We start from the raw sequence: 26581 nt of genomic DNA, 5'->3' as shown, positions 1-26581 counted from the left end.
TGAATACTTCTATGCAGGGGCCACCTTACATATCTAACATTACCTTCAGTGTTTCCAACTTAATCAAATTTATCTTATAGCCTGATGATTTGCCAGAATTACAGTTCACAGGATATTTGGCACCAATTGATCTAATTTATGACAAATAAGAGGCTATAAATATATAGGTATAAAAAATTACTTCCTGAGACCCCTTGTTTATTCCTTGAATACTCTGCTGTTCCCTTATTAACTCTCAATGTGTGTTCTAAATCTAACTTTTAAAAATATGTTCTTTAAAATCACATATTATGATTGAAAACCTAATTATCTATCAAGAGTGATATGTTTGCATCTTGAGGTATTCACATATGATTAATACGCATGATTCCAGTCCTTCTGCTGTTGAAATAAAAGGCAGAACTCAATAACTGTAATGGAAATAGTTTCTGAAATATTTTCAGGGACCTAAAATGGAGAAGAGAAATAGCTAGCAAGGAAAGGAAAAAAAAACCCAAACTCAGAAAAAACTCAACACAACCAAAACCCAACAAAAAATATACAGTAGCATGTTTATGAATTAAGTTAAATTTACCTTTTAAGAAGAAAAAGAAAATGAAAAAAAAAAGACCTTACAGTCAATTCCAGGCTTGTTGGGCATAATAAATTCTGTTAGAACAGTCTTTTGGAAAAATCTTTGTATCGCTTTGTGTTTATGGAATAAGGAAATGCTTACAAGCTCTCTAGAAAATTAAATAATGTTTTCTGAAATGTATGGAGATGTCTAGATAGATTTATAAAACATCAGATTGTGTACCATTCTGAATGCATTCAAAAGATGATTTTGTAAGCGCTCAAGGAAGTTATGCATTTATTAAGAGCACCTTATCCTTTCCCTACTTGTTGTGTCTTGGGTACAGTCTTGAAAACCCTTAACACCTCTCCTTCAGATTACAAACTCTTTTATTGGATGCACATGTCTGGCACAACTAGTCTATACTTTGGCAAGGATCTCTTGGTCTTTTGTTACATAAATAATTTCTCTAAATGTTGCTTCACTGGTTCTTTTTTTTTTTTTTTCCTAAGAAGGTCTTAATACCCAAACATTTACCACTCTAGTCTAAATATTCCTCAGCTGGACTACAACATGATTAGGAGGAGGACAACTGCAACTTTAGAGAAAATGGCAATGATCCCATTGTTCCCTCTGCAAGCCAGACTGGGCACTGTAAATCATGCATCCATTAGAAGAAAAAGACCTCACATCCTTCTGTCAGGACTTCTGATTTTGAAGTTTGTAAGTTGAAACCTCTAGCAATCAGTTCTTAGATCAAGCTCTAGCAAGAATAATTTTAATTTAGACATTGAAATACAGAAAGTATTAAAATAAAAGTAAAATGTTGCTACTTCTCTTTCAGACTCATTGCTAAGGAATGCAAGCAGATTATCCATTCATCATCATGTCAGCTGAACGGGAAAGACAATCCATTCTCTTTTGCAGGGGATGGAACTGACTGGTTTCCATCAATTTTCATAGTTTGTGGCTCAATTTGGCTTCTTGCTATTCCAAGTAAAAGGTATATATTCTTGGAAACACTTTATGAAAGCATTTGCATATCATTTTATTCAAATGATACTGTGCAGAATAACAAACAAGTGAGAGTCTTATCTGGCCCATATCTTAGAATAAGTTAGTCATTTCCTCATCAGGACAGTATCGCTTTAGTAACTGAGCTATATGAAGTCATTTGGAAGAGTAAGAGGAAGCTCATCTCTTTTATACTGATTCTTTCAGAAAGGAGTCAAAGGGAAGATGGGACTGATGATGAAGTTCTAACTACACAGTGTGATTGGTAAGACCCAAGGACTGAAAGGAGATGGAAACACCTGGTGGTGAATACAATATAAGGACAGATTCTAGAAGAAGGTTTTGCACTTGCAAAGTATACTGTCCTGCTATACTTTGGATTTGCAGCAGCCTTATTGTTCAATTGTTTTGCAGGTGCAAATTTATTCTCACCAGATAAATTACAGAAGCAAATTAGTGAATATGCCTTCTTATCTATTGGCATCTGTAGACAAAGTGGTGAGGTCTCTGATTTGGTTTTCCTACCAGAGGACATGCAGAAGATTTAGGCCACACATTTCATACCCATAAACAAGAGCTCCACACTCTTCTTGCAGTCTTGGACCTGCATGTGGGGAGGGGAATTGTTTCCTTCAACATGAGTTCTGAGGCATACTACTGTCAGGAGATCAGTATTTAACATTGCAAATCACACAGCAGCTTAGAATAGAAAATAGAGGATAAAAACACCAACTGATCCAGGAGGAGGAGTTTGCAAAGCTAACATAGCAATCACATTCTCTGTTGTGTAACTGGAAGTTTGTATGAATCAAAATCAACTTCACCAAAACTCATGGAGAATTCTGAATAAAAACCCTCCTAGTTTCCTGCCACCAGAAAAACACTGCTTGGTAGGATAATCAGGAGCTTGGTCTTCCTTGACTTGTGAATTCAAGACAGATGTCTTGTGCAGATAGAGCTGGATTTCTAGACTGTATACTGTTGTTCACAGAGCCTAAAATTTCTAACTCTAGTGAGGGCTTCACCGTGGCTCCGAAGAAGAAGCCTGGACACTCGGTGACCTCTATCATAAGGTGTGGAACCCAAGTTTTACACTTTTAGCTCTGCCCTGGGAGACTCCATGGGGCTTTCCTGACTACTGTAGAAACCCTGTAGACTTCTCCAACACTGACAAAAAGCCCCAAATTCGCCAACAGGTAAGAATTAGCCACAGAATTTCTGGAACTCAAACCAAAATGGTTACTTATTTAGAAACCTATTTCCTGTTTCTTCTGTAGGAAATGAAGAAATGTCAAGTTTTTGTTCAAACTGGGTGACAGTTTTGTTTTGACAACACCAGCGTTTTCTAAATTGATCCTGTATTTGTTGACTTCAGGCACTGCTGCCTTAATGCACCCAAAAGAGATATCCCTGAAAGGTCCTTGAAAGGCTACCCTCACTCTTCAATTAGTCCTGATTGCTACAGCCTGTCTCTTAGGTTGAACAGAATAACAAGAACTTTTTGCTTCAGACATTTACAGGGGTGCCAATCTGCTTCCAGGTATTTATTATCCTTAGATCCCTAGACAAGTTTGCCCCGGAGTTGAATCGGCAGAGGTGAACAAGGACAGTCATAGTGCCTGATGCTTAGCAGGAACCCATTATCACCAGCTTTCTTGCAGAATCTTAATCTCACTTTGAGCAGGTCAAATTGCATCAACCGTCTCTCTTACTCTGCCTTTTCCATGACAGGAGGTACTGGCGTTACCTCTAGAATTAAATGTCCTTGCTGATAGTGTATTGGCTGCTGCAGAAGTCATAACTGTGGAGGAAAACAGAAAAAAAGTCACCTGGAAAATTTCAAGGAAAATAAAATAAAAAAATCCCCCAAAAAACACTTTCCTCAGTGTTTTCTTTATTTTTGTGGACAAGGCTACAGTGATCTTAATCTTGACTTTGTGGAACATCTGTCCTACACCTAAATAGCATCAGGATTCAAAGTGTAGACTTTCCTCTTTTATGTGACTTCCAAAGCCCAATTCAGTAAAGCATTCCCAGAGCTGTCTGGTAGACAGAATCCTGCACAAGAGGAGAGAGTCAGTGGCTGTGTTGCCCTTATCCTTTCATCTGTGTGGGTAAAGCTGGATTTTACCCATACCGGAAATGTGTGTTCATGTGTTGCGTTTTAAAACTTCCAGATCAGAGGGCAGTACAGGACAGATCTCCGTCAGTCTTGCTGTTGCAACTGTCTCTCTTTGTGTAGAAGCATAATACTTGTTGGGCTGAAGAGCACAAAAACAACATTAGAATTAGTGGCCAGAGTATTCAACTGAAAATCAGAGAGACTTCAATCCAAGGGCACACCTCAGTTCTCATAATTCACATGAAACTTCTGTCAGATACTGTTTCCTGATGGCTAGTTTAGGCATCTTTTTTTTTCAGAGTGTGGCTTTTGGGGGGATCTCTGTAACTATTCACATTTTGAAGTGGTAGCCCAGACAAGTAACTAAGAATCGGGATCCTGATGGGCATCTCAGCCCAGCAATGCTACCTTCTATGTCCTTTGTGGGTCTAGTGCTAAATTACTTGCTTAAACTGCAGTAGAAGATTTGTGATCATATTGGGAACTGACTTCAGTTCTCCAAAGCTCAAATGAAGCAATTCACAGTGGAGCCCATCTTTTCCTCCCCTTTCTAGGAAGAACAGAATAGACTAGATTTCCTTACATAATTGAAAACAATAGCAAGAATAAATCTGCATAGGAATTTAGACTAAATGGTTTAAAATAACTCCCCAAACATAAGGCATTTTATAAAGGTCAAAGAACAAACATTGCAGTTCAGCAAAGACCTCATAATTTTGGTAAACAAATCCGAAAACACAGCAGTTTCTCCACCCTCCCAGAATGGTTCAGGGTTTAGATTGCCAGCCTCGCAGACGGCCTAGGTTAAGATTCATGTTTATGCAATGAAGGATGCTTGTCAGACTGAATGGAAGACAACACTTGGGTACCTTATTTTATAACACTTCATAAACTTTGTTTAACCAGTATAAACATCAGACAAAGGGAACTGGATTTTGCAATAAAAGCTATTTTTATGAAAGCAAAAGTCACGTGACCTCTTTACCCAGCTTTTAAGAGAGCAATAGAACTTGCTTTGCCTGCCAGCCCTGAAAAAAGACTGAATTTAATGTCAAAGACAGAGGTCTTGTTAGGCAACAGTGCTACATTCCAAATCTTACATGTTTATAGCTTCCCTCCTTGCCTTAACCCCACCCTCTTGATGAGGAAAAAAAAAATGCAGTTAGACTTAACCCTTCATAGCCTTTGACTTTTACAGCAGCTGAGACCACTCTGATTTTCACTAGGTAGACTTTTCAAAGCAAAGTATATTGATGGGTAGCTTGCATACATGAGACATGTTCATAAACACTCAGCTCACATGCACTGCAGGAGGGAAATCAAGGTCTCTGTGGGTCTTAAATATCCTAATTTCAAACCATTCATGCCAAGCTACATTGAGATTTGTCACTGATGTATCCCTCTCAGCGTAAAATCAATACTGTAGGCAAGGCTTTGCTTGTTGCTTGCTAATTACGATACACACACTTTTCTCCAAAGTCAAACTAACAGTATTTTTGGTAAATATATCCTGCTGGATAACCACACCCAGTTTCCTTCTGAAATGAAGCTTTCCTTTTTCCTCACTGAAACCTTTATAAACTCCTCAAATGCAGTATCACTCCCCGTAACGCCCTCAGTGCTGACTGAATTTTGGTTTTGATAACCCAAAAATGGAAAACTATAAAATTCCATTCGATAAGAAAGGAAAGACATGGAATATCAAGGTGAATAAGTAACAGAATAAGCACCCAAGGAGTATACGTTAGTGATATGCTTATAACTCGTCTGTAATTCAGTAGTCCAATATAAAATATGCAAAAAGTATCCTTTTAAATATAGTAATAGTATTGTATATAGCTTTTTCAGAGAAGAAAAAATGGTGAAAAAGATAGTGGTGATATTTCTGCCCACTATTTTTAATGAAATTCAACAACTGTCTGGCTTTGGTATGTATAGTGAAGGAGCTACGAGTGAGACACAAACGATATGGCACAGAGAGCAGTACAGGATGCAAAGATCCCTGAGGGTCAGTGGGAGGGGAAGGGACAAAGTAACCCAAGGCTGGTACAATGTTCCAAAGGTGAGAGGGAGCAAGGGAAGGTGCACAGGAACTGGGATCCTGGAGAGAGCTGTAATTTAATCATAGGTATGGGGGAGTGGGGCTAAACTGGGATGCACAAAATACTGGTGGGGAAGGTAATAGTCTTAGACGCTTTATCAAGAGTATAGGTGTACAGAGTTAAGAGGGATAGTAAGTAAATTTACAGCAGAAGGGACGGGTGTGCTTTTTCAGCCACTCAGCCAGCACCTCCACAGCTGGAATTCATCTCTGAATTCATCTCAGACAAGATATATCATTATGTAGAATAGACTCAGCCTCTAGCTGTCACTCCAGAAAATCAGAAAAGGGGTATCTGGGGCAACCTGAAAGGTACCTTGGGCATCTGAAATGCCTCTCTATGCAATTAAATTGAGATCTTGATCTTCCCTGATGATAATGGAAGTTTAGCTGACCTGTAAATGTCTACAAGTAGACATCTAAAATTAGACTCTGAAGCTGAAACACATCCCCAGGTCTCAGCTCTCACCTCGAGGTCTAGCACCATTTGAAATGTCCATCTGACCTCCAGCCACCAGTCTGGAGGAGCATAGGTCTTTTCTAGGTCTTGTGTCATATCTGATAGCCCCATGAAAATGTTCCAGTCCCTTGAGGGATCTTAAATGGTAGCAGACACCAAGTTCAGGCAACTGAATCAAGCCTCCACCATCTAGACCTCCTACAAAACCCCTAATCACTGTCCAGAGAAAACCAGCACACCCTGTAGCCTGGTACTGCTGTACTCTTGCATGTATCACAGAATCACAGAATCATCTAGGTTGGAAAAGACCTTGAAGATCATCTAGTCCAACCATAAGGGAAAGGAACTGTTACACTTGAAAGGAATTTGTTTTCAAGACAAGAGATATGAGCATCAAAAATCACAAAAAGCATGTCTATAGGCAAAATTTAGTTCTTAATATATATGTAAAAACTGTGCTGGGTAACTAACAGAACACCTTGCGGTATGGCTACAGAATTGTCTACGAATAATAAGGACAAAAAAGCACTTAGAATCAGTAAAAAGCATTTAAAATAGGATTGCTGAAGAATTTGCATGCCTAAATCCAAGATTACTTCAATACTTCATATTAGACAGGCAGTCACTAGATAAAAGTAATAAACAATCTTTGGCACTTGGAACATGCCCCAGAGTTTCCCCCTCCCTCCTAAAGGCCCTAACCAAGAAGTTATAGAGACAAATTCATGCTTATGTTCTCCAACTACTATAGTAAAATGTTATTTTCTACATAGGGAAACAGCTTCTGAGATACAATTACCCAGATGCCTTGTAAGCTTTTGTATGTAAACTGTGTATGAGAACTATGTATGTAAGCTGTGTGGTTTTGTCTTGCGGTCCTAGAAGTAAGGGGGCATAGCGCTAAACTCTCAAAACATAAGGTGAATTTGAAACTGGGCATCTTAATTGCTACTTGTGTATATGAACAACTCATGTATTGCTTGAAAAGAGAAATAGCAGCTCAGTAACCCTTTTCTCTTCTACTGGGTTTAAAAAAAACGCAACCCACATGTGATTTAGAGAAAAGGGGTTTAGACACCAGCCTTCAAAGGAGAGCTTTAAGGCAGTGAATCTCCAGGGCAGTACGTAAATTGTAATAGAGATATGAGACTTAAGCACACGAATCATCTTTTTTCCCTCTCTGATAGGCCTGGATGGTGTCACACACATTGTGTTGAGTTTCCTGAGCCTCACTCTGATCCTTACTGTGCATCTCCAGCATCCCGTGTTTCTTTTTTGAGGACCAAAGAAAATTCAGGCATTGCAAAGCTTGTTGCTTTGATGCCTAAACTCACTTTTGATATTTAGCCTCAAGTATTTTCTTCACTACTTATCGCTAAATACTTTTTATGATGCAAATTGTAAATTATCTATTTTGGCATCGCTTTTTGAATTAAGCCTCACAATAGGCTGTAGCGCACGTATAAAGCAATATATCACACGTCCTTTGGAAACAGAGGTTATTAATGGAACAGTCAGATACACCAAGTTGATTAAACTAAAACAGGCAACACAGACAATCTAGCATAAACATAACCGTCTTTTTACCACATACTGTGTGTCAGGCAGCAGTAAGAGGAGGCTGCTCTGTAAAATGGGCTGAGCTGGGAGCTGAGGGTGCAGTGAGTCTGGTGGGGCAGTGTCTTCCCCGACACCGCCGTCCCGCAGCCAGAACATCCCCCCAACCAGAACATCAAAGCAGGTCTGGTGACAGTGGCCACATTCAACAAGTCCAGATCACCAGACTAGTCTGTAGTGATGAGACAGATTGAGTCTGAGGTCAGGCTCAGGATCGGTGGGGTTCATGACCAGGCACAGGCATGCTGTCCATGCAGCTCCAGTGAGAAGCAGGGGCAACAGCTGGGGCTGAAACACAGCTCCCAAGCCAAGAGGATGAGGCTTCCACTGAGGTGCCTGGTAGCTCTGTCCCACCCAGCTCTTCTCTCAGCTGTCTGTTCCAAGGTCACAGCAGAGCTGGCCTTGAGTGCAGGCAGTCACATCTCTGGGAAAAAGTGGTTGCTGAGTCTCTGCAGTGTCCTGACACTATGATGCAGAAATAAGCTTTCTAGGACAGTGGCAGATTAACTCAGGGGACATGACACCAGCCCTAGTAGTTGAGGCATTTAAAAACTGTGAGCTTGGACTTCCTCATGCCCAAAAAGGTTGAAATCCAGATCTCCCTCTTCCTGGGTGAGGGCTTGAGGTGCATGGTATTAAGCTGGCCACCATGAGCCCTTTGGTTGTGTTTTAAAAGAAAACCTCTGGCAGTTCTCTGCAAGCAGAGGTGTTGATGCCTGCCTTCACCTGAGGATCCAGAGTCTGGCTCCGGAGCCAACAGGTACTCCTGCCTTGCAGCCTTGGGTTACTGAAGGGCAACACTCGGGGTGCAGGTGGAGAAAAGGGGGAATGCGGATATACCACAGTCTTTCCTGTTTGCTAATTTAGAGATATTTTTAATTGGCTTCTAACTGGCTTCTGTTTCTCTCGCAGAGTTGAACCTGGAGTCTTTTATCAGTGCAAGTGCCTACAATTGGACATTGATAGCCGTGAGTCTTTTGTGGGAGCTTCACTACAGTGTGGTGTACAGTGCTTTCTGTTCTGGGGGGTTCTAGTCCTCATTACAGACAAGATGCAGGATCTGGACTTTAATTTACCCTCCATCAGACTTTTCCTACAATATTTTAACACTAGAAAGACTAATTTATTTCACATATGTATACTGATAATTATCCCTTTCCCTGTGGCTTAACGATGCTGAAGACTTCTGCAGGAGGAAGGGAGGAGCCGCTGTTCAGGTTCTTTGCTACCTCCCCGACTGGAATGGGCTGCTGCTCTGTCACCAGCTGACCTTTGCCTTAAAGACTGATGCGCTTCGCAAAGGTGCAGCAGGGCTGGTCCTCTGTAATTTGATTTTTGTTTGCCATGGGAAGGTTGGTTTGTTTGCTTTGCACTTAAGTCCCACAGTTTATTCAGCACCTTAAAACTCTTCAAAATCACATATAAGTAAATATGTGAAAAACAAACAGTGCTGAAAATTGGTCTGGTAAAAAGTGAGGGACTGCTATTTCTTAATAATATATACTTACAAGACTTCATTCTGCAGTAGAAAAATATATCTTCTCCCCTCCAAATATCTTCTGTGAGACCATAAAATCCTTAGCTTTTAAAAAAATAAGTTAAATGTTTGTGTTTAAAAGAGTACTGTACCTGACTTTCTACTTCAGGCTGTTGTGAATGACATCAGATAATGAGGTCAGTGTTTAAACTGAGAGTCCCAGTTTAACTTTTATTATTGTAAACTGCTTAAAACTGGAAATGTTGAATTATAAAACTGTGATAGGTAGATGGCACAACATTAAAGAAATTAATTCTATAGTTTAGAGCTTCCTGTCCTGATCCTTCTGAGCCAGTCCTGAAGTCTTACTCATTTCCTTACTCCTGATTCCTCAAAGCATTTGAACACTCTAGATTTCAGTGGGATTTAAGCATATGCTTGTTGATTCAACACTTTAATCGGAGAAAATCCTCACTAAAGTCAGTAGGAATTTTTGCCGCAAAAGACCTAAAGTTTCGCTCTTGTTTTTTAATCCTGTATTTGAGTCCACACAACTCGAAATTAAGAATTTATGTGTTTGGTCATTGTTGCTGCACATCACTCCCTGACCAAACCAGTTCTTTCACTTTGGCTATTTAATCTCTGGCTAGTAATATTAGTGGCAAGAGGAGTTTAACAGATGAGGTAGTGCTGGAGACGTGTTGAGAATAAGGTTATAATAATTTGTTTCAGGTGCCTCCTCTTTAGATCATATTTAAATACTAAGAAGAAAGGCACACTTTATCCCCTCTTGAACTGTTTACCATTTAAATGTCTTGAAGTATAGCATAGCTTTATTTTCCATCGTTGTTTAGGTCTAAGTAAAGTTTTTTGGGAAAAAAAATGGAAGTCTGTGGGAAAACACCTGGAGAAAACAGAATGGAGAAGATACAAGGAAATAGATCCTTAAGTACGACATAGCTGCTACACAATAACTTGGTCTACTGAACTGTAGCCCGTTGGTGTACGCACTCTTTTACAAAATTTAGTATGTAGTGAGCAATGAATTCTACTGAAACAATGTTAAAGCTGGGTTTCTTAACAGGCTTATGATATCTACTTCTTCTGGATTCATTTGGTACAAGCCTGTTTGACTAACATGTCTTACAAGTTAAATATGTAGGATGTCTTTTAGAGGTCGATGAGACATGAGAGTGCATGTCAGCAGTTTCAGCTTTGCTCCCCACTGTCGCAGCACGCTGAACCTTTCTCTTCTGCTTTCTAATCAAATTGAATGTGATTCAGCTTAATTCTTAAAATTATTAAAAGCAAACAAAACCACTGCTAAATTTATTAGAAACAGGGCTGCTGTTTAGCCTGAGCAGCAGATTAACGGGAAAATGACGTTTCTGGAGATTTGCAGCCAAGTGAGAGCTGGTTTTGGAGGGAGGTGGATTGCTAAAGGATATAGTGTAAGATGTGCAGCAGCCTTAAACTGCTTTCCCTGCAAAAGGCAGGAAATTCCCCAAATTTTGCAAGGTGCCTCTTGCTTTACTGGACTTTAAAAATAACTTAAGTAATGATGTACTTTCCTTAAATTTTCCACTGGGAAGAGCTTGAAAGCACATCCTCGCTATTCCCAAAAGGCTTGACACCCTGGGAAGCAAGAAGCAGCCCTGATTCATTAGAGCTTCATAATTCATAACTTTGCGCTTTTCATAATTTGTTTTGGCATTAAGTTATTGGGGGTGGTGCTGATTAAGCCAGCAACAGCAGTCCCTGACTTTGCGTGCTGGTCTGCTAGGCTCTCCTCTGGCAAGCCTGCGTTTTCCCGGTGCATAGACAGGAGCAGAGGCGAGGGGGGAGAAGTCTGACGTTTAATTAGGGGATTTTACACGTAAAAATCAAAGAAATCCTGTCAGAATGGGGACAGCCGTACCTCGCGGCCCTCACGGGGACCCGCTGAGCGACAGCCCCGCCGGGCGGCGGAACACTCGTGAGCGGGCGGGGCCCCGCGGCTGGCGCGCGCCGGCAGAGCCCCGCCTGCGCGGCGCCGTTTCCACGGCAACCGCCGAGCCGCCGGCGGCGCTGGAAGATGTCGGCCGGGCGTCGGCGCTGCGCGGCGGGGTTCGCCTTCCGCTCCCTGCCCCAGAAAACTTTCTCCTCCCTGGAGAACAGGGACACCGCGGACCGACTCCTCAAATGGTGGGAGGGGGAAAACCCGCGGCGAGAGGCACCTCGCAGGAGGGGGCGGGGGGCGAGGAGAGGCGGGAGCGAGGGAGGGGAAAGGGCGGGCGGGGCTGAGGGCTGAGGCCGCCACCGCGCCCTCAAGACTCTCCTCGATGTTTTTCAGGCACGTAAAACGCTTGTTGCGGGGTACAAGTCTTATAGTCCAAAGTTAGCCAAGATCTAGTTCAGCTTCGCAGCGTTGCTCTAATCCTGCTTGAGCAGCGGTTGTGCATCCCCCACCCCTGCGAGGAGGGGAGGGAGGCGGTTATAAGTGAGAATGAAAAAAAGAAAAGTGTAATTATTGGTCAGAATAGCACTTTATGTAGTGTACCTAGGAAAATTTGCAGAGTGTATAAGTACCTAGTATGTCTGCAGAAGATGTAATCTCGTTTTTCCATTTCAGGTCCATGCAAGGCAGGATCACAGCTCAAGCGTTCAGTTTTGACCAGCAGTTTAAGCCCTATCAGAAGGATGAATTTGTTATGGTAGTTCTAAGTCCTTTATATTTAAGTTGACTTTTTTCCATTAAAATACAGCTATTGGAAAACTGCATAATGGCAAACATTGTAGCAGTGTTAGCATGCTCTTCACCTGCTCACTGTCTCCCTGAAAGTAGGTGATTTAGGTGTGGTGCTCAGGTCTTACTTTGTGGGTTAACTGTATTGTCCAGTAAAAATATTTCAGCCTGTGCTAATGTTACTCTATTTTAAGAGGGAACAATTTAGTCATTCAAGATTCCCAAGAATGGAAATCTGAACTGGATGCTTCTCTTGGCCACCGTGTTTAATGTTGGGAAGTCCACCTGGGGGAGACTTTAAACAGTGTTTTAAAAACAACTCTTTGATTTGTTGTATGTCTACTTTATATTGTTAACCTGGATAAGGAATTCAACCTGTTTGTATTTTAAAGAAATTCACATAGAAACACACCAATATTTCATCTCCCACTGATAAACATTTCAAATGATTGAAGGTTACAAAATATGCATTTGCCTTCTCAATGCTTGGTTCTTTGGAATTAAAAATGTGAAAATATCACTATGAAATGATGAATTCTGAGTAGCTGTGAATTAATTGAGAACAAAGGGACCATTACATTGTATAGTCTGATCTCTCTGTATCCCAGAGAGGTGGTAAAGAGATTTGGTGATGCAGAGACTGAAAAATCCATCATTTTCTTAGCAGCTTCTTCAATGATTATTCACTCTGCATGTATGCATATACATGTGTGGGTTTTCTTAATTGGCTTATCTATCATTTAAACTTGTCAGCTACCAACATTACTATTTTAATTGATAAATCAATGAGATTGAATACTTCAGGTCTTACTGTGGAATATCTTCTCTATCCCTTCAATAACTTTAGGATTTCTTCTGTATCTGTTTAATAACTTTTGTGTGTCTCTACACTTCTCCAACTTCAAATTTATTTACAAAATGTAAATTTTACAATCATACTTAACATTTCACTTTTTACTTCAACAACATTGCATGGAGAGATAGAATTGTTTCATCTCTTCTTCCATTTTCTGTACCTCCAAAGATTTCATACAACCTTTTTATGTGTTCTTGGACTAAAAGTGCTTTACTGTAAAAGCTTAGTACTGCATATATCATTATGTACATGAAGATATCTTGAGTATATAAAAGACACTGGCTACACAAAGTTACAAAAACATGTATTTGGTGGTCTGATATTTAGTACCCAAACTGAAAGATCATACAGAATCTACTTACTAACTGGATCCTTATAATTTGCTTTGAAAGTATCCAAGGCACTATAAATTATGATTTTATGTTTCATTTCATTAACTTGTGTTCTCTTATTTGAATATTATAGGCATTTTTTAATGATCAGAATGTGAACTCCAGTTTAAAGTTGCTCTCAGCTTCAGGACAATGGACTACATTGGGTAAATTTAGAATAAATTAAGCTTAAATAAAAAAGTCTGTGTTGTAACTATTTTCCTCTACCATTTTGTAATAATGACAGTTCATATATTGCATCTTCACCTAGTTGAAATATCTTAAAGAATGACTTATCTTACTAAATAATAAGAAAATACTCTTACCTAGTTTGTTACTAAGTTGTCACATTTTATATTTTTTTTCCCTTGACCCTTGCATTGATCCATAAACCAAGCTACTAGAAGTGGTTTTAAATGATCTGTGACATCCAACTGACCTGATCATGTATACAGACATAATCAACTGCATTAATTGTGGAATTATAGTACTACCTTATTCAGACAGTATTTGAAGAAAGACACTCTTCTACAGATGCAACCACCTTACTTAGGACAGATCTGAGATTATTGCTCTGTTACAAATTAAAGTTGAGAGAACAGAAGATTAGATAGAGCACAGCCCCGAGCTTGTGCAAATATGCTATCTGCACAACAAAAGTGATCTAGGCACAGAAGGAGAGCCATGTGATAGGTTGCTCTAGTTGCAATCATGGCATAAGGTTGACTTATAGTTTGTTGCCATATCATTAACAGCTTATAACCTTGATTATGTCTGTAGATGGAGATGAGACACTAAAGGAGAAAGACCAAAAGCAAATAGCACATGATTTTATGGCACCATTTTGCAATTGTATTTTTGATTATGTAAATGACACACAAAATTTCATGGAAATTGCATGTGATAATGTAATGGGATTTTATGTATAATGTGAACTCTGATATTGCTGAAGTGATTTTCCTTAGGAATATTTTAAAAGGGGGTAGTGGGAAGTCCTCAGTTCTTCAGGTTTGTCTGAAAATACTTTACTGTGTGTAAATATTTAATGGAGCTTTGGGAATTTTCTAACTTTTCCATTTCAATTCTCTGGAATTGGCATAGGTTTTCCCCACTATATACAATGACACTAGACATTGCCACCTTTTTGTCAGCGAAATCCATTTTCCAAACACTGTACTCAGCTGTTAAAACCATTGAAATATACAAGATGCAAAAAATATCTCAATTTCCCCTTCAGGTACCTATTTTTCACTCTGGCAAGCAAGAAGAAAATAAATATATTTCAAACTGTGGGTAAACTTTTTCCTGCTTTAGGCAAGAATTTTTTTAGGCTATCTGTCTAGCCTGTGACTTGCCAGTCCCTGTAGAGGAGGTCAGTAGGTTACATACCTCGTGTTAAGAGCGGAGGGTCACTTGCCAAGTATCCCAGCTTAACTCCTGATTCTGCTCAGTCTTCCTCAGCGCAGAAGTAATGCATTTTGTTCTGAGGACTGGAAGGGTTCCCTTTCTAAATCCTGAACAGCTGGTATACCCCATTTGCTCTTAAAATTTCATCTTCCCATTCTTTGCCTATTTTTGGTGAGGAATGTTGGGACATTTTTCTATACTTAGTCTTCATGTGCATTTTTTGAAAATATAGTAAGAATTAGCTTTGAGTGGGAGGAGGTAAAAACTCGTCTTCCAGTATTTGTTTCTTCAGACATGCCAGTATATTAATCCAGGTATATCATTTACTTATCACTGTGGAGTAACTCTTTTAAAAACAAGTTCCTGTTCCTGAAAGAAAATACTGGAAATGGGTTTATTTTGCTTTTTAGAAAATATGAAGAAAATTACATGATCTATGTTGATTCAAATACTGTATTTATTCTCCTGCAAACAAAAATGTTAGGGTTTTTTTTTCAGGAGGGAAATATTTTGGATACATAATATAAGTGAAGTTTAGATAGGTTCTTAAAAACCTCCCTTCTCCCCGCCGTGAGCTTGGGCAGAAAGTATTTATGGACCCACAGAAAAATGTCAGCATTATATAAAACACCAATATAATATTACTTTACAGGAGAGTTTGTTTTCATAATCCTTTCGTCTTTTTCCATGATGTGGTCCCCTTTTTCCTAAAATCTGTTTCTAAAAGGTCTTTATTACTTTTTTTTTTTCCCTGTGTCTAATCTAATTTATTCTTCTCTTGACTGCTTTTCATCCTCACCTTAATATTATCAGACCGTAATATCCTCAGTCTCCATCTGTTAGATCAAAAGGTGGCATAAAACATGGGGTCCCCAAGGAATGCAACATGTACCTCTCTTCTCAGGTCCCCCACATGTAGGGATTCCTGGTAGAATCCCACAATAGTACATTGTCTCAAGGACTCCAGCTTTAACACTACTTGAAATATAACATTTTTGGTAAACAATACACAAGGATATTGTCTAGTCTGCTTCATCTGATCAGACAGATATTTAATTACCTATTCTTATGCCACACTCTTTTGCCTGCTGTATTAGCAATATTTTTTCCCCTCTTCCTGACTGCATGGCAGAGTACCTGATAGTTCTGTCATGTGCTTTAAGCCCCCCCTTCATCTATTACTCTCATCTTTCTAAAATAGAAGCAGCAAAAGGAACAAATCTGATGCATACCAACTTATGTCTTGAGTCTTGCATTTTTAAATAGCTGCAGTGAAAACTAAATAGTAGTTTTTCCTTGGACACATTACTGGCCTTGCACCTGTCAGCAGTCTTGGGGAGGCAGGACTGTATCTGCTTAAGCTCAATTAACACTTGAAAAGTTATCTTCAAAAGGATAGGGTTACTGTCTTTTTGTGTAAATAAAAATTTAGTATTTGCCTAAGATTCTTGAGTTTCCATATGTACTTGAAGCTCTAATGATTGCTTGTCTTTGGAATGGTGGTTTAAAATCTGGAAGGTAATCTTAAAGCAGCAATTTTTTAGACTACTGTTATAGGTTATCATTTGCAAAGATTTTAGATGTCATTTGAACCTATAAATCATCAACCTGCACCTTTAACTTTTGAAATACCATCTTAGTACAGAGCACCGAACTTGCTTTGTGTATTTTCTATATAAAATGGTTTGTAACTAGTAAGTTGCAAGGTGTTTCCCTGAGGTAAAAATCTTTCTTAAACTGTGGAAGAATTCTAAATATACCTAGTCCGGGGTTTATCTGCCCCATACTAGGTATGCAACGTGTTCATTTAAAAGTATATTGCCAGCACTTTATAGATATTCCAGAGCTAGCTGTTTTAAGAAGCTTAATCTGCTTCAGTACTTCTCGGCTCTTTGTTTTCCACTTGCAGAGCTGTCAAGGCATTTCTTCTTCCTATTTTATTGCTCACTTTTACAGTGTTATTAAAACTGGTCACTGTTTTCCAGGAAATTCTGAGTCTCCAATTTCAAACCTCACCTCTCAAATGGAGAATAGGAGCTTCCAGTATATTTAAACTTTTCCATTTATAGCTTGGTTTTCTGAACTACTGAATAGATTACAAAGCTCTTGATTTTTTTTCCTGATGAAAACTTTCATAAAATCTTGTTTCAGAGCAGAAGTGTGCCTCCTTTCCTCCCCCTCCCCCAATAAAATCCTAACAATTTGAAGGCCTATAAATATCTCAATTTCTTATACATTGAGCTCAATAACTGGGAAAATATAAGATGTCTCTTTTTTCTCAAGTCATTTAACATCTGATTTTTATTAGGCTTGACTCAGTTTTTGATTCATAGGTCTTCACAAAATAATTTCTATTTTAGAGGCTTATTTAGCTCTTATTAAATCTCTGTAAAATAAAAATTCTATCCTTGTGAAAGGAAGCTGGAGAACTAGAAGTTAGAGGTGTCTGTAGGTGAGGGGGTGGGAGGGAACATAAATAAATAAATAAAAATCAGTTTGGTTTTTTTCTTATGTTGTGAGGCTGTAAGTCCTGTTTTTTCAGACTTGTGATTTTGGTTACATAATTTGATTATTTTTTGATAGTCACTATGTGGACAGGTAGGAAAATGTCCTAAACTTTTTTTCTTTCTTAAAAGGTATCCTTTCTCATAACCATGTCTATAGATGTGAAGCCAAGCAATTAAATGCTGAGCTTTTCTCTATAGCTGATTTTCTTTACATCACATTGGCCCAATAAAATAATAATAAAATTTAATGCCAGTATTTTTAGCTTAAGTAGACATATTTTCAAGCCATCAGCTTGTAACTTTAATTTTTTTCTTAGTGTTGATCAGATAGGTGGTACAGTTTGCCTGGGTTTAGATACCAAAATGCTGATGCTACTTAACCTATGAATAAATAATCTTCATGTAATAATATATGAGAGAAATCTCAAAGACTTTTAGGAAGTGTGGGGGCAAGAGAAATTTTAGGTTATGCTGCTCTTGCGAAGATTAGGATCAGAATGAAATGACAGCTGCTCTTGGAAGCATCATGGTTCATACATCTCGTTTTGGCATGTTTCTGTTCCTGAAATACTGTCACCTAGAGTGAAATTTGGACATTTTCTAAATGCTAGTCTTTAGTGATCCTTTAGGCCAGTTTGTCAGGACGCCACTTAATTTTATCTTTAATTGTATGGTCAAAAGCCTTTTAATATTGTGATGTTGTTGACCACTCTCCATCAAGGGAACGTACAGGTTTGTACTTCATCACACAAAATTTGGTATTTGTCCACAGATTCTTTAAGGCTTAAACTGTGGAATATGATTTCTAAGGGTTGATGTTGAGTTCCCGTATGTTTCATCTGTTACTTGTTTCGGTTGATACCAACAGGGGGAGCAGACACATGAGCCTGAATGGAAGGTACCATTCAGATGAAGTTAATGTTTTCTTTACACTTGTTTCTTAGCTTTGTTTTTTGAAGGACTGTGGGATTGAGTCATACTTATGTGATCTGTATTTTTTTTTTAAAAAATATGCCACACACAACCATTTAGAGAAGTTGATTATTTCCATACTGTATCAAATTACAAATTACTGTAAAACCATTAGTGCATAGAAATTCTCCTATTATTTATTGCAAGAGACTTGGAGTGAAGCCTTCCTATATATTCCAGGTTCCAAAGTGACAAGAATTGAAGCTACAGTGGTGCCCTGTACGCAGATTTCCATGTCATTTTTTGATCGGCTATACTCTGGAGGAGTTGTTAGAGAAACTGGAGATATTGTGAAATGTTATGATGACTATTATGATGATATTCTCGTCTCTGATGAATTAAGGAAGGTCAGTATAGCAATGAATAATTTATTATAATTTTTCATACTCTGTTAGGTACCATTTTTCAGTATATTTTCCATGGTAAAAATGGGCGTTGATAGCCATGCGATAGAAATGACTGAGGCACTGCAGGACCTGAATATGTGAAAGCAATGGCTGTTTTCCAGGTGGGTCCTCTTTCCTCTTTAGGTGGGAGAAAAAGGCAAAACCTTCTTCTACTTACCCTTGTCTCAAATAGTCAGTGCTTGGGTATGTGTGTGGGGGAAATGCAGCTACTCATTTGCCTAGGAGAGAAAACAATTGGTGCCAATGGAAAGGTCCAGTGATACGCAGAGCTATGAGTTCACCCAACCTTCCAGGTAGTTGATGAAACTGAAGGTACTCAATAGCTACATCCTGAAGCATTCCTGGCCAGGAGTGCTGACCATATAATATGTGAAAGCATTTAAGGAAAGTCATCTTCACGTATTTTCACTGAAACAAGGGAGAGGAAACTATGAAAAGGGAAATTATTTTTCAGTGTAACACTGGAAACGGACTAAATATAACTCATGAACAGGCCCGCAAGGTAAAAACTGTTTGTTGTGCTCCAGTGGAGTTGTCAGAGAGCAGATTATTCTGAAAAAGAATCTAACAGTGGCACCCTCTTAATCAATGTATGTCTTCACCGTGTTTCTTTTGACTTCATAAGCTGAACCAATTTTTTTTTACTTATGTTTGTTTAGCATTAGCAAAGCATAGTATGGGTGAACTGGATTTTGCTCTTCCTTGTATATATAATCAACATAAGTACTTAATTATAGAGTTGCACTCATTTGCACTTGGCAAATCCTTTGAAGACAATGTATTTGAACCAGTGACACTGGTTACAGGATGTGGCCTGAAATACTGGTCTGTCTTGTAAAGTTCTGGGAAAAGGGGAGAACTCAAGCTCGTGTTTGAATTTCAGATGTGGTTTGTAGCCTAGCAGTTCAAAATACTATGTATTTATTTCTAAGTTGTGTATGTGTGAACTGTTTTCTGAAAATTAGGTATATTGGATGTAGGAAAGTTAGAGGCAGCATTTAAAATAAGAAATCATTGGAGCTTCACTCTCTTTCCATTTTCCTTCCCTTGGAAGGGATGTGTGTGTTTTCATTTGCAAGTTGAAGGATTCACATTTGTTTGAAACGAACGTGATTCCTACTTGTAAAACCTAAGATGGCAGAAAGAATTAAGAGTGAAAATCTTCCAGGAACATCAAAATTCGGATTAAATTAAATCAGCACCTAGAACGGTACACTGCAGGGGGCAGCAAACTGTCTTATCTCCTGGTGTCAGAGGGTGGCCCTCAGCTGCAAAACTCCATGTTTCTTTCCTACCTGCCACGTCTTCTCTTGCTTCAGCGAAGAACGGGGTTGGCATACGTGTTAGGTGGCCATCAACAACAGTTGCTGCCCTGACCCCTTTTACTCAGGTTGTGTAATGATGTTATGAAGAGGGCCAGAGAGTAGTAAGCTCATGTCTAGGTTTGACCAGTTTCCCTGGGTTTGCATCTGCAGTTTGGCTGATGTGACTCAAATGTCTTGTAGCCATATTGAGTTACAATTCCTCTCCACCTTTACAGTGTGCCGTGTTGGGACTAATCTAGCAAGTCCTTTGTGTTCGCATAATATTGCAGCAAAAGGCAGGTGAGATGCATGGAGGCAGCTGGATAGCATTGTCTGGTTAATCCAGGCTACAGATAAAGGCTTACTAGAGTCTATAGTGAAGAATAATGTGAGTTTGAGTGATCTCCTCTGGGAGATCCTTGGGATTCCTTTACAAATGTGAGATAACTGTGTAAACTTAGAGTAAAAAAGGAAATGTAGGCAAAGTTACCAAAGACAAACTAATTGGCAGTGATTGACATACCAAATATGGCTAGATTATTTTCAGATTACTGATTGCTTCATTAGCATGATGAACAATTAACCAGTGAATAATGAGACTCTCAAAAAATCTTCCCTTATGTCTTGTGGGCACAAATCTGACAGTGATTCTGCTTTACATTGTATCTATAAATTTGGAACACTATTGCATCATTGGAAGAAGGATTTACAGAGACGTAGTTATTTATTTCCATCCCTAGTTCATATATTTTATATGGACATAAACTCTGTGTGGCATACAGCGAAGTAGTTGCATTGTTTATAAACGTAATCTCAAAGAAGAAATTTTCTTCGATTTGACTTGTTACTTTCTTGTTCCACAAGGTCTTGCTTCTGGAAGGTTCAGACCATTATGACTTATTCAGTCAATTGGATCGCAAGGAATTTCTGTTCTGTCTTTTTAAGCATCTTTGTGTTGGAGGAGCTCTTTGCCAGTTTGAAGATGTAGTTGGCCCATACTTAGAAACTACAAAAGCTTTATATAAAGACTTGGTGAGGTAAGTGTTTTCTGTTTTACACAATTGTGTAAATGTATGTGCTGTGCATAGATACTTTTATGTTGATTTGTGTAAATTTATTGTGCAGTACTGCTTCAAAAACGGGGCTATTTAATCAATCTGCAAGCTTATTTGTCTTCAACTATTACCGTGTAACGATGGTTGTAGTTCAATGGCAAAATATATGCAATTGTAATGGCATCTGTCCCACATAAAAACTTTTTTATGTTACGTATATGGACATTGATGTTTTATAATTCACTCCCATTTTAAAGATTTTTGTTTCTGTAATCGTCTACTGAAAACGTGGCATGGCACTGGAACCAGATTGTGTTCCCACTGTCCTTGATGAAATATCAACAATTAAGTCTTGGACTACTTTCAAGCTGCTTTTGGCTTAGGATTTTAAAATTGAAATACTTTAGTTGAAATTTTTAGTTCTGTATATATTTTATTCCAGCTGTCATTTTTTTTTTTCTTAAATACAGTTAGATTTTGGCAATATTAATTCCACAAATACACTTCTCACAGCATAAATCTGGGATAGAATCTAACTGTTAACATGACACAGTGGACTTACATCTTTTGCCAAGTCTGGTGTATGGAATTGTTTGAAATTTTATGTATTTTTTTCTTTGTGATTAGAGATGATTGATCAGAGGTTCAAATTCAGAAAAAAAAAGGCAATTTTTTTGCCCTGTTTTGATATATCCATATGCTGACTTCTCCGATTGACAAAATTTCTTATTTCCTAGTTAGTGGGAAATGGAATGTAGTTATCAGTTATGCAAAGACTCATTCCTAGCTAAACTAATGGGAATATGAAGATTGTCAATGATATTACTAAAATATTATATTATACTTTGGCACTCATAATAAGTATTCATGGGATACTGTAAAGAACAATATTAATGGAAAACAATTGCAGACCTCTGAAATGAGATAGTACAAGAACTCTAATAAAGTGGATACTAAGTAATGCACTACAATGTACACTACAAAGGCTTCAAATTGCTTAAAGCAGGAATTGATATTTTTCTTCCTTCTCAGCTCTGTTTGGAACGGTGTGATGACCAGTTGTTATTTCATCTCCTCTTTTAAGATTATACACAAGCATATTGGGAAAAAATCGTGTAAGATGTATTTGTCATTAAGTCTGTTCTTAAAATGTCTTTGGATAAACTTAAGAGTAAAATGTATATGTCTGAACAAAGGTACAGTGAAAGGATTAGACCCAGTGATTCTTAATCACCTGAATATTTCTTTACTTCTATAGCACTTGTGTATAGATTACTGTATCCAAACAAAATATTTAAAACAAAATATTTGGCTGGTTTTGGAAATTTTTTGTAATACTTAACCAAAGAAGCTTACAAATCTTTAATAACTTCTAAGCAGCTTTCAGATTTTCTAATGATCAGTGCTTTTCGGGGTGCAAGTTGATTTAATCATGTGCTGTTTCACAGGGTCATCTAAAATAAATGATTAAAGTAGCAGTAGAACAGTCAATACTTCTAGAGAAACCACTGAAACAGAGAAATTGAGCTTTGTTCATATTCCAAGAAGATTTTTTAGCAATAATGAACTTAGATTGCTGGGTGTATTAATTTGAATACTGTGATTAGTTACCAGAGCTTTCTTATTAGTGTGATTAGTTTTGATATTTCGTACCAACATGTAGATGGAAATCAAGTGGCTTCTTCAGAAATACAGAATATGACATAAACTGATCCATCAGTGCTTGAGTTCTACCTTCCTTTTTCTTTTAAGTCATTCACTCTGCACTTGAAACAAGCTGTTTGTTACTCTAATCCTTGGCCTTATCTGACTCTGCATTGACTACAGCTGTTTCTGCTCTTGTGTTGTTGAATTGACCTAGGACAAAGCACAAATCCAATCAGTTCCTTCACTTTATTGCTTCCCTTTGCTGTTGTTTTCTCCTAAACATGTTCAAGTTTTGTTCTAAGCCACTCCTTTTCTTTATCTTCCTATCACCTTAAACCTTTTCCCCTTCTTTTTCCTTTTCCTGCTATAAAATTTGACAAGGATGCCAAGTAGTTCTTGTTACTTAAAAAAAAAAAAAAGCACCTTCCAAAATCTTCCCATAATTTTATCCTGCTTTCAAGGTTTGCTTTTTCTTTACCCTCAACCTGTTCTTTATTGACCCTTTATATATTTCTGTGATTTTTCTTCTGTGTGCTACTGTCTATATAATACCAGGAGAAAACTTATCAAGATCCATTCCTCTGGTTTTTTGTTTTTGGGTGTTTGTTTTGGGTTTTTTTTCCCCGTTGGCAGCTTGCTTTCTAGCCTCCAAAGTCTTGAAGTACATCTACTCAGTTCATGGGACATGACTGATCTTCAATATTTATCTACCATATGTCTCTCCATTTCTGCACCTATAAATGTCTACTGGTTTCTCACTGCCAGTGGAACTGGTGATAACACTCACTACGAGTTGAAAAAGAAACTCACAATTTAACTAAATCTTTTCTCTTTCTCCTTTGATATTAAATTCTCTGTCAATCCCATGAGAAAAGCTTTTGATCTTGACATTTCAGACTTTCCCTCCCCCTTTACAATCATGGTTGTCTCCGGCTTCATCTCATTTTCCCCTGCCCCCAGTTTATCCAAAATGATGTTGCTGTTTGTTACCACCATCTTAAGAGAGAAAAAGCCAGTGAAAGGATAAGCAATGTAGCTCTGAAGAGGGACACTCATGCCACAGTATTAATTTATGATTTCTAGTCCATGCTGTGCACTACTTACTTCATTTTTGCACAAACTACACCAGAACATAAAGCAATGAAAATTACTTTTATTTTCAGTAAACAATTGTTAATGAGAGTAGCGGTCTCTCAAGTTCTGTTTACCAAACAGTTCACCTTCAAATTCCTGTTGAATACCAACTATTCTTTAAATTCTTCTTTCCTAGACTGCTATTCTGCATCTGGTTTCATTTCACCTTGGATTGCAGTTGCATTGGATACTTTCTACTCTTTGTAAAGTGATATTAAAAACTTTTTGTGGTATTAAAGTGTACTCTTCTTAAGCTTTAATTTTTATGTCTTGAGGGCTCAGAAGGCTCACGAAAAACAAGTGGATAGTATAGTAATTATTAGCTGCTAGCTGATGTGCATTGAAAAATTAGCCCTCACAGATGAACTTATTCTAATCATGATATGCTTATAGAGGTATAAACCACCACTGTTCGGTCCTGTAAGTTTTTCTTACAGAAAAGAGCCCTGGCATGACGAGTTCCACAAAAGTGTCTTTAGTATATCGGAAGTGGCAGACCTATTACAAGCTTTTCCCCACTTGTCCTTCTTACAGCCTTTCTTCTGGCTTTTCCCGAGTTCTAACTCCAAGGCACTAGTGTTCAAAATAGCGTCAAAAGGTTTGAGATTTCATTTTATTAAAGCATTTCCATGTATATTGCTTTATTATGAGAGAACGCAGTAATATTTTGGAATTAACCACTCTAGATGTTTTACAAGTACAGCTAGGGACTTCTAAATACAACTACTAAATGGCAGACATTTTCTCCTTTACGAAAAGAGTAATAATTACTTCCTAATGAATTAATACACAACTTCTTGCCTGTTACTAATCCAGCAGTAATTGGTCTGTGACCAGTGGAATCCATCCAAAATTTTAGCATTGTGTCGTATCCTGTGTAACTTAAATAATTTCAAAATCCTTGTTGTAATATTTTTGGTTTAGTTAAAGAATACATTTACATGACAAAAACTTGTTAATTAAAATATAATATATGAATCTGTGTTGATAAATCTTGTCTTCTGTACCTAACCCCCGATTTTTCTGACAGTATCCCCTCCATGGTGACAGCTGCTGTAGTATCTTGTAGTCATTGTTCTCTTCTTCCTTCTGTGCCATCTCCATGCCCTTTCCCCCATAATAAATTAATTTATGTGAAAGCATTGAGTTGTTCTTTTAATGTTTGAAAAGCCTAATAAAATATTGCCCGTAAGGTTAGGATATAAATAGAACCGAAAGTGAATTGAGAGATGATAAGGAAGTTTGCCCTTCATAAAAAGAGAATAGATGCACATTAAAATTATGAAGGAATTACCATATTCAATTAGTAGTTTAGAAGTTAACAATTGTAAAGAACAAAGGAGAATATTAAGACTATTTTAAAGGAAATACTGTCCTTTTCAAGAAGACAACATAGTTTTTTTCTAAAATCTTTTAGGGGGAAAAAAAAGAAATAGAGCAAACAAGCTTGTCAAAGTCAACCTCCTGGTTTCTTTCAAGTCAGCAAGGGAAGAATCTCATCTGATTTTGGCAGATATAGTATTTTGCCTTAAAAATTAACCAAAGTACTAGAAATAAACACTCAGTCTGAAAAATGACTTACAGGAAGCTAACCACAAGGGAAAATTTCTCAAGGCAGTGCAATAAATAGGAAGACTTACTCTCTGTCACCCCTTACTTTGTTATCTTAGATATATATAACATAAAAATGAAGAAACCAGAAATGGAAAGCATTGTTTTCAGACACAAGAATATGAAGCCAGAGTAATTTAAATACAGCTGTAGCCTTTGGGGGTGGTGATATATGGTAGAAAGTGCTAACCCCACTAACCTCGTTATGAAAGTTGTCACTCTTTCAGCAGAAATGCTTAAACAGTTTCTGAACTGCTGCAGTTTACAGCCCAGTACATTAGCATAAACGGACATCCATGTTAGTTTATCTTAATATGCTGGCCTGTAAACTGCAGTGGTCAGAAGCTGAGTCATGAACCAGTTGAGCTGTCCCTGCTGGGAAGGCAGTAATCTCTAGCGGGGTAGTAAGGCAGACAACTGGGGCCAGTACCAGTTTCAGCAATGCCTTCTTAATCCACTGTTGAGTATATCAACATGTCAGCTGCAACAAAAAATTCTGAGAAAGCCTTGTTAGTGACTCACCACAGGAAAAATCAACTTCACAGTATAGGCTTAATTCATACATGACTGTGTCATTACTCTACAGATGAAATCAGTTAATTGAAGAGTCAATTTCTTTTATTGGTTGGAGAGATTGAATCAACAAAGATGTTGGTTGACTTGGGGTTTTTTTGTTCTTATAAAAAGAAGCTTTGCGAAAGCAGTGGTAATAGGGGACTGCTGTCACAGGCGGCTTGGAGCTGGTGCAGTGTACAACTGGGCTGTGTTTAACACACATCCTCTAGCAACTTGGCTATATTGGGATCTTTCCCAGGAACTGAACTTGTTTGTGACAAGGCAGGTTTTGAGCTATGCATTTCCCAGAACTGTGTAAGTATGGAATTTATAAGTGCCAACTGCTCCACAGCGACTTAATGTAAATAGGAATCTGTGAAATCAGATAAATTAATAGAAGTTACATGATCTAATTTATGAAGAAATGTAAGCATCACTTAAAGCAGACCTGAGGAAAAATGACACATTTAAAAATACTTAAATTTAAAATATGTTGAGATGGCTGGCTGCTTTGCAATAATATCGTAGTGTCATTAGTAGTTGTGATGGAAGAAATGGCAGTCTTCACGACAAACACAGTCTAGAAATATAAAAATTCAAAACTAATACTATCCTAAATTGCATAGCTGTTTATATATACAACGTCACAAAGGAGGAAAAATGAACCTAAACTATAATTATATATT

The 26581-nt window shown here is 38.1% G+C and overlaps 1 protein-coding gene across 2 annotated transcripts in view; it reads left to right on the top strand.

Moving 5' to 3' along the window:
- Positions 1-319: 319 nt before the first annotated feature.
- Positions 320-26581, top strand: part of CFAP300 (cilia and flagella associated protein 300) — a 31664-nt gene continuing 5402 nt past the window's right edge. The window contains exons 1-8 of one of the 2 annotated variants that reach the window (XM_074861044.1): positions 320-1276; positions 1398-1556; positions 1775-1832; positions 8780-8835; positions 11956-12037; positions 13391-13463; positions 18363-18529; positions 20758-20930. In XM_074861044.1, the coding sequence (XP_074717145.1) occupies positions 11960-12037; positions 13391-13463; positions 18363-18529; positions 20758-20930 (491 nt within the window). In that variant the 5' untranslated portion in view covers positions 320-1276; positions 1398-1556; positions 1775-1832; positions 8780-8835; positions 11956-11959. Of the gene's footprint in view, positions 1277-1397; positions 1557-1774; positions 1833-8779; positions 8836-11418; positions 11529-11955; positions 12038-13390; positions 13464-18362; positions 18530-20757; positions 20931-26581 lie in introns of those variants that run through there. The other variant, XM_074861043.1, reaches the window with a different exon arrangement.

Source organism: Strix uralensis, chromosome 2 (assembly GCF_047716275.1).
Source record: "Strix uralensis isolate ZFMK-TIS-50842 chromosome 2, bStrUra1, whole genome shotgun sequence".
Classification (NCBI taxonomy): domain Eukaryota; kingdom Metazoa; phylum Chordata; class Aves; order Strigiformes; family Strigidae; genus Strix; species Strix uralensis.
Note: the sequence above shows the minus strand (reverse complement) of the source record. Positions and strands in the feature narration are given on the sequence as shown.